An 8,793-nucleotide genomic window follows, 5' to 3' on the forward strand; every position below is an offset into this window, starting at 1 on the left:
AAAAAAGAAAAAAAATCTTTATATTCAATTGTATTCATAATTATAAAAAATGGATGCAAACAAAATATTTTTGAATAGGCCAATAGCTAAAGTATGTTGTTATTGATCAGTGTTATCAAGTAAATTGACTCACGGCAACCCTCGATACAATAAAGGGAACACTGTCCAGAAAAAAAAAACAAAAACGAATTTCATCTTGTTTGGAGCCACAATCAGTGTCATGGAAGTGGCAGTCAAGAGATCAAGTGAAACATTGCATTGGGTAAATCTGCATTAGGTAGACATCTTCAAAATGTTAGAGAGCAATGATATCACCTTGATAACTAAGGTGCGCTTAACCCAAGTCAAGGTCTTTTTCAGTTGCTTCATATGTGTGTGAAAGTTGGGAAATGAATAAGGAAGACAAGAGAAGAATCAATACATTTGACGTATGATACTGGTGAAGAATATTGAAAATACCATGGACTGCTAAAAGAACAAATAAATCTATCTTGGAAGAAGTACAGCCAGAATGCTCCTTAGAAACAAGGATGACTAGACTCAAAAGTCTCACCTATTTTGAACATGTTATCAGGAGATACCAGCCTTTGGAAAAGGACATCATGCTTACTAAGGTAGAAAGGAAGCATAAAACAGGAAGACTCATGAATAACTGGATTGATACAGTAGCTACAATAAAGGTCTCAAGCATAACAATAACTGTGAATATAGTCCAGGACTGGGCAGTGTTTCATTCTATTATACATAGGGTCACTGAAGCTATATAAGTGTAGGGGTATATCCAACCTGTCAATCAGGTCACAGTCTGATGGTACTGCCATGTGACTGAAGCCTTCTCATAAGGAGGGCCTGGGGAACCACCCTCTCTCTCTGCCTTAACCTCTGTGCTACTGACCCTGAGAACTGCAGGAGCCCTGCCTGCTGCTACTGACGCTGGATCCACGCGACTTTGCACCCACCAGCCTGCGTTCTTCTTGTACTCTACATCATTACATGTGGCTACTGAGTCTTCACAGGAACTTACAGACTAGTATCAGACTTGTGGGCTTGATATAGACTGGATTGGGATGTTTTCTTTATATATAACTACTTCTTTTATTTATTTATTTATTTACTTACTTACTTATTTATTTGTTTGTTTGTTTGTTTTAGTTGCTAGAGAGCCCACTTCAGTACATGGGAGACAACTGAGTGGCCTCAAATCGCCAATATTAGGCTAATCTGGGCTCACTATCTGGGGCCCCCTATAACTACTTCTTGATATAAAGTTCTTTCTTACACACTTTTGAGTATTACTGGATTTGTTTAACCAGTCAACCCAGTCTCACACAGTCACTATGAGTCATAACCAACCCAACAGCACTTAAAAACAAGTCTCCAATATATGGAATACATGGGTCTCAAAAACAAGGGGTGGAAATAGTAGTGGGCCCACTCACTATAGTGACCTACTCGAGAAATATCCCATCTATTCAAATTCAGGTTCCATGGGTCTGGAAGTCATCATTATCAAAGAAGAGTATTCTATCAGGGAGCACTTAGCACTTATACTAGGGAATCTCCTTAAATATGTGGGTATGATTGCTGCCCAATGAATTTGGACACTTCATTCCAAGAACAGAAGAGAAGATAGGGAGTCACCAATTGGTCCTGCTTCGCACAAGGACTTGTAACTGTTTCTTCAGAACGAGAACAGGAAGAAATGTTGACACTCGGGTCATCCACTAGATCAGCTCCTAAGACTGTCTTTCCCAGGACCTCCTAAGGGTATAGCAACCGAGATTCAGAACTCTCAGAAATGTAGACCTAGAATCATGAGACCTAGAATGTACCCAAATTTATTTGTCCTACCACGCTAGTTTCAGAAAGAAAAAAATTACTCAGCACCCCCATGAGAATGAAAAACTTTAATACTATAGCCCATAAACCAGGATAAAGTTTAGGATCATCCCAGTACCTCCTAGAGGGTGGTATCTCCTGTGGTAATTACATAATCTGTTGTCAATATGAGACTTAAGAGTGAATGGGGTGAAGTTTAGCCTGTCAATCAGGTTGCAGTTTGATGACCTCATTTGGAGGCGCTAGGGAGATAAATAGTTCACTGGAGGCAGGACACATGCTCACTCCCTGCATGACATTACTGACAGCAAGCCTGATGGAGCTACACTGATGCAGCCAGAGCCCTGGAGCTAGAGGAGCCACGTGGAAACTCCTGCCAGCACTGAGATGCTTTCACTGCCACCAGATCCACAAGACTTTCCACCCACTAGCCTGTGATCTTCCTGAATTTGGCATCATTGCATGTGTTGCATGAGTCTGAAGAAGAATTTATAGATTGTATCAGACATATGGGCTAATATAGGACTTGTGGACTTGATCTGGACTGGCCCAGGATGTTTTCTTACTATACAATCGCTCTTTTATACAAAGCTCTTTCTTATACACATATGAGTGTCTACGACTTTGTTTCTCCAGTCAAACCGGACTAACACCCTCCTGTTGTGGGAAACATTCATCTATCACCCCATCAGGCAGGCCAGCAGAAGTGCTGGAAGTGAGGGGAATCTAGATGAGAGGAGCTGTGGTTGCTAGAATCTTTCCTGTAAATCTTTGCTAGGGGTGGGCTGTAGAAGACACTGAGGTATACCCCCAGATACACTTCATCAGGTCAGTACACTTCCAGAACTTCGGTGAGTATTGGCTGCTAAAGGCTCGATGCTGTCCCACTTTTAGGAGAAGTGGTCTCCATTAGTTATATATTCCATTCTCTCCAGAGTAGTCCAAAGCCAATGCCTAGCTGATGCAAAGAAATGAACAGTTTCCCTCTTGTCCCTAAGGACTATGGATGTCCTGGTTAATCAAGCATCTGTGGACTCCTGAGAGTCCATCCTTGTGCGACTCTATCTCCTTTTTGATCCTGCTTTACTCTCTCAGCCAAAATTTCTCTCTTGAATAACTCCCTCATAAAACATCACATCCAATTGCTGTTAGGGGTTATCTAGTCTGTTTCACCTCATCGCATCTCCTCAAAACTCACTGCCATAGATTCTATTCTGACTCAAACAACCTACTAGCTCAGAGTAGAACTAACAGCCCTCGTGGTTTTCTGAGGCTGTAAATCTTTACAGGAACAAATGGATTTGAACTGCTGCAGCCCAAAGCATAACCCACTATGCCACCAGGCCTCCTAGGCTCATTCCTATCTCAGGGTCTATATCTTACAGAGCTCTGCCTAGAACAGAGGTGGAAGAAAACACAGTCATGGCATAAAATCAGGAATGAGTCCAAAGTATTCCAATAACGGGAAGGAGGCCAGCTGGCTGGAGAGGAGTAAGACAGGAGAAGGCGTGCCAGAGATGAAGTCAGAGGGACTTCTCAAGGTCCTATAGATCCTGGAAGACTCTGAAGACTGTTAAAAGGATATTGGCTTCAACTCTGGATGAGGGGTGGACGTTTAGAGCAGGGGAGAGACGTGATCTGACTCTGTTTTAGCACAATCATTCTGGCTGCAAGAGCAGGAGCCAAGTTACCAAGGTCATGGAGACCGGAATTAAATTGTGCTGCAAAAAAATGGGAACCCAAACTCTTCTGGTCTCAGAGTCCCATTCCAATCCACTGCCTGGAGGGAGCACAAAGTGCACATCTGGCACACATGCAGTCGGCGCGCAACAGGTTCCATCTCTTTGACCCTCCACCTACCCTGGAGGAAGCCTTCAGTACTACAACCAATGAGAATCAAGGTCTATGCTTGCCATGAAGTCCAGAGATTGATGGCTACATTACAGCCGAAATAACCCCCTAAACCTAAATAAGTAGCTGCTTCTCAAGAAACTACATGGGAAGAGGAAAGATGCTGACTTGCTCGGAGTGCTTTACACTGCAACCATTCAGAGTGGCAAACTAAGAATCGTGAGTACAAGAGTGAAGCAAGTGTTCTCAAACGGACTGTGGCAGTGATTGCACAACTCGTATCTAACAAATGTACAACCAGTGATGTGTGAATTCTAGGCCCATACAACTGTTCAAGTTAAAAAGCAAAAACAGAACATCTGCCACGTATATGTGGTGTGACCTTGGGCAAGTTCCTTCCCCTCTCTGTGCCTCAAATCGTTCACCTGTAAAGTTGTGCTTGCGATAATATCCCCTTCCCTGGTTGGGCTGTTAGGAGAACTGAATGAGTTTACAGTGCCTGGAACACAATAAAGTGTCATTCGTATTTACCAAGTGGCCTTCAAAAAAATTGTGGAGAAATTCCATTATCGTTTCATTCCAAGTTTCCACAAACGTTTGAAGCCCCCTCATTTACACACATCAGCAACCTTGTCATATAAAATCAACAAATCCGTCTCTCATTCTCTGGACCATCATTCAGATCAAATGCTTTCTATGCCATGTGCTCCGCTACTGGACAATGGCTACATTTTTTTCTGTCTACACTTGTAAAATATGACTGTACCTTTGCCTGATGAATTGCTCAGTTGCTTTTTATTGGTGGCTATTCTCCAAGAAGTCTAATAATACTTGACTCTAATCAGCCCCTCTGTGAGCTCTCAGAAGCTTTCCTATGCATTTGTTACAACACACACACGCGCGCGCGCGCGCTGGTTAGAAAGTGTCTGAAGTGTTCCATTTAGATGAGGATCTCAGTCTCAAAGGCTTTTAGACACCCATGATTTACACTGCCTGTTAAGTGAGAAAGTAGCAGGCGCCATAACTTCTGAATGCTCTGTCCCTTATAAAACAAAAAATAGCACTTTGTGGATTAAATATATATATGTGATTCTGTCAACTGGTATTATGTGAAAATCCACAGGGTAAGGAAATACCTTTAAAAGGAGTTGCCCGGATTCTGGGAAAGGCAATTCATAGGCCACGGACATCTCTAATCCTTACCTGGTGAAATACCTGGTATTATTATCGCTCACAGACATGAGGTGAAGAATTCTCTCATTATCACCATCAAAAGGGAATCCTGCAAGGGACCCAGTGATGGAGCTTGCAGTGATGGAGCTGAAGGAGCAGCAGGGATTGCTAGGCAAGCCAGGTCTTTTTTTCTTTCCTCTGCCAATGATTTCTCTCTAGAGATCTCTGACAAGAGTCAGTTCTGGGTGGTTTTGGGTCTCCCCACCCCCTTCTTAAGGCCCCCAGCAATTGTGACAGCACTGATAATATCTCGTATTTATTTGTCGGTGGTGGTGTTGTAGATCATTGACTTGATTCCAGCTCCTACTGATCCTACAGGTCAGAGCAGAACTGCCCCTGTGGGGTGTCCACAGTTTTAATCTTTTGGGAAGCAAATCATCTAGCCTTCCCTGATCTCTACCCTCACAAAGCCAAGGGGTAGGTTCGAACTGCTGACCTTTCAAATGGCAGCCAAGGTCTTCACCACTGCGCTGCTAGGACTCTTTGGTATTTATTAAGTGCATTCTCTATTTCCAGCATTCTATTAGCCATTTCTCTGTTACTCTGTGGAGCAAGCCTGAGGAAGTTGTTCAAAAGACCAGAAACACACAGCTCAGTTTTTAACTTGGAAGTTAATAATGTTCTTAGATCCCCAAAGCAAATCAATCCTTTGATATATGAAAGGATCTTCACATAGGTCATCCATTCAAATACAGCAAAACCAACTTTTAGGAGAAATCTTCTATTGAAAAACAATTAAAGCTCAAAAAAATTATTTTTAATTTAGGATTTAGAAATTAAACTCCCAAGTATTTTTTATTGCACATATATCTACACCCAAACCAAAGCCACTCCTGTCTGATTGATTTCAACTCATATTGATCCTGCAAAACAAAGGAGAACTTCCCCCACAGGGTTCTCAAGGCTGTAAATCTTTACAGAAGGAGTCTATCATATCATTCTCCTGTGGTGGGTTTGAACTACCAACGTTTTGGTTAGAAGCTGAGCACTTTAATCACTGCACTATTAGGGCTCCGATAAGACAGCAACGTGTGTGTGTGTGTGTGTGTGTGTGTGTGTGTGTGTAATGTGTACATACGTGTCACATAAGACAGCTGGGTGTGTATTGATGGCTATGGTCCAAAGTCATGATTGTTATCCCTGCCGTTGTCAGATTTCTTTGTCTTCGCTGGAATAAGCCATTTAAGTCACTGTGCTCTCTCTTTGCATTTCTAATGAGATCAGCACGACCACAGGGAGGGCCACTTAATAAAAAGGATGAAAACTCTTGAAAGAGAAAAGTGATTATAATCACCTCTGATGTTTGCTCAGTCTAGTCGGCCCCCACTGAACTAGGTTTTAATCTATACATTATTCTTCTGGGTAGGTCTGTCTGAAGTCTTTCTGTTTTTAATTCTTGAACTTATAAAGCATCCACTCCAATTCTTTTATGAGGAAAGCCACTGGAAGTGCTCTGACAGGAAATGGACCGTGTGTGTTAGAAACAAGTAGAATAGGCTCCGTGCGTCCAGCGATAGTTCTTTAATTGCAACTGTTTTTACATTTAAGAGATGACACATATAAAAATACTAAAGGAGACCTCAGGGGGCTTTTAAAATACCAGGATTAGAAAAACATCCAAACATATAAAAAGCTTGTAAAGTATATTTTTCACATTTATTTATAAGGAGAGATAAGGAATCATTTTTCTTTGTACATAAAAGCCACGTATTAATTCACTGACAAAGCCTAAGAAAGCATTTCCTAGGTTTATAAAATTCCACAAGTTAAAATGTCACATCCATTCATTCAGATGGCAAACTCCTTCCAGTAATAACATATTTCACTTTAAAAAAAATTTTTTTTTTTTTGTTTTGGATGCAAACCTCACTCAACTTGGGGACAGTATTTACCATTTCCTCACTCTCATCGATGAGATTTGCTGCTTTAAAGAGTCCGGGGGTTTTCAGTTACCTCTTTAAACGGTTTTGTAACTCATTCCCCTCTTTGAAAACCACACCACCAAAGCGGTCCATATGGTTTTCTATAGTGTTTGGCAAGCATTTCCTTTTCATTTAGAGTGAAAAATAAAGTGCCAAGTTCTTGAAATGATTTCAGCCCGAAGCCTCCCTGCTCTTGTCGTGGAATTAACATGAAAAATTCCCTCCCTCGGCGTGTCCCAATCGGCCATGTCTCCATCACTGTGCATGCCGTCCGTTTCTCAAACAGGGCATTTGGAATGTTGCTAACTCACCCCAATACTTCCGCTGCATCTTCTTTTCCTCTAGACATACTCCTGTTGGGGCTCCATCCAACCCACCCACATGAAAATGTTTTGGCTTTGTCTTAAGCCCAAGACAAAACCTCAGAGCCGTGGACAACAGGGAGCTAGGCAGAAATCAACCTCCAAGTTTGCATTCAAACTTTACCTTTGCACAATCCCGAACGTGTCTCCCACGGCGTTCTTCACACCTTCCTTCCCAGGTTTCACAAGTTTTTCTTTGAAAGTAGCAAACGCTTTGAAAGGCATTTTGAATGGGGCCACCTTGGAGCGGTTAAGAGTCCGTCTCAGAACTTGGCATCCTTTCTCACCTCCAGCGAGGGGACCGCTTGTCTCGCTAAACAGTCCGTGGGAAAGACTGCAGATCAATAAAGAGATGAAATCAAGCCCAGATCTTCCCAGGAGGGAAGCACCCCCGCCCCACCACCCTCCTTTTAAAAAGGCCAAGGCGATTTGCGGGGCAACTCAGCCCGAGTCAGCGGCAGCTGCTCTCCCACGGAGAACAACCTCCCTCCCAGCCCGAGGCTGCAGCCGGAGAAGCGAACGTGGGTTTCCGCACACTCCCCGCAGAGCACACCAGCCTTGGGGGCCGGTCTCCAGCCTCTCTGACCACCGCCCCCTCCTGTCCTGGCAGCGCGCAGCTGTGGCTGCACTGAGCGGTGCTTTCCAAGGTAATGCTATAGTAACCAGCACAATACCTGCCGCTCAGCCTCTCAGGCGGATGAGCGGGCTCCCAGCCAGAGCAGGCACCCAGAGAGAAGTTTATTAAACATTTACAAGTCCTCCAGGTTCCCAGCCATCGCTTTATATCTGTCATGTCCTCATGGGAGTCACCAAACCGTTTTTTCAGCCAGACTGCTAGTGGGATGTGGGTCCAAGCAGAAGAACACTTGCCCTTGGGAAGCTACATGCAAACCCCAGGCCACAAACATCTATTTATAATTCACAGAGCAGGGTCTCTCAAGGTCTGGTGCATAGCCACCAACTCCTAGAGTGGATTCTGATTCTGAACTTCTCCTGTGTGTTTACAAGGCTGTAAATCATGGGAGCCAACAAGCTCATCTTCCTCCTGGGCAGTGGCTAGTGGATTGGAACTGCTGAGCTGATGGTCAGCAGCCCAGCGTGTGAGGCACTAAGCCATCAGGGCTCTGTGTGCTTCCGTGCCACTAACACCCGCAGGCATCACGTTATTTCTAACTCACGTTGTTGCCGTTAGCTGCCATCGAGTCGGGTCTGACCCAGAGTGACCCTCTGCACAACATTGCCCGTCCTGCTCCATCCTCACAGTTCTTCCTACGCCCGAGCCCGTTGTTGCAGCCGCTGGGTTAGCCCATCACATTGAGGGCCTTCGTTGGCACGGCCCTTCCATTTTACAAGCATGATGTCCTTCTCCAGGAACTGGTCTTCCTGGCAACATGTCTAAAGTATGTGAGACAAAGCCTTGCCCATCCTTGCCTCTAAGGAGCACTCGAGTGGTACTTCTTCCAAGACAGATCAGTGCGTTCCTTCAGTAGTCCACGGCACTTTCACTATGCTTGTCAGCACCACAGTTCAAGGGCACCTATGCTTCTGAGGTTTCCCTTAGTCAATGCCCAACATTCACATGCATG

At 43.9% G+C, this 8,793-nt stretch overlaps 1 protein-coding gene across 2 annotated transcripts in view; it reads right to left on the bottom strand.

Annotated features, from left to right (window-relative positions):
* Positions 1–7,476, bottom strand: part of SLC17A8 (solute carrier family 17 member 8) — a 60,206-nt gene extending 52,730 nt beyond the window's left edge. For both annotated transcript variants that reach the window (XM_045291996.1, XM_045291995.1), the window contains exon 1: positions 7,332–7,476. In XM_045291996.1, coding sequence (XP_045147931.1) covers positions 7,332–7,432 — 101 coding nt within the window. In that variant the 5' untranslated portion in view covers positions 7,433–7,476. The remainder of the gene's footprint in view (positions 1–7,331) is intronic.
* Positions 7,477–8,793: the final 1,317 nt, after the last annotated feature.

Source organism: Echinops telfairi, unplaced genomic scaffold, assembly GCF_000313985.2.
Source record: "Echinops telfairi isolate 266 unplaced genomic scaffold, ASM31398v2 ScPeMD7_2;HRSCAF=8, whole genome shotgun sequence".
NCBI lineage: Eukaryota > Metazoa > Chordata > Mammalia > Afrosoricida > Tenrecidae > Echinops > Echinops telfairi.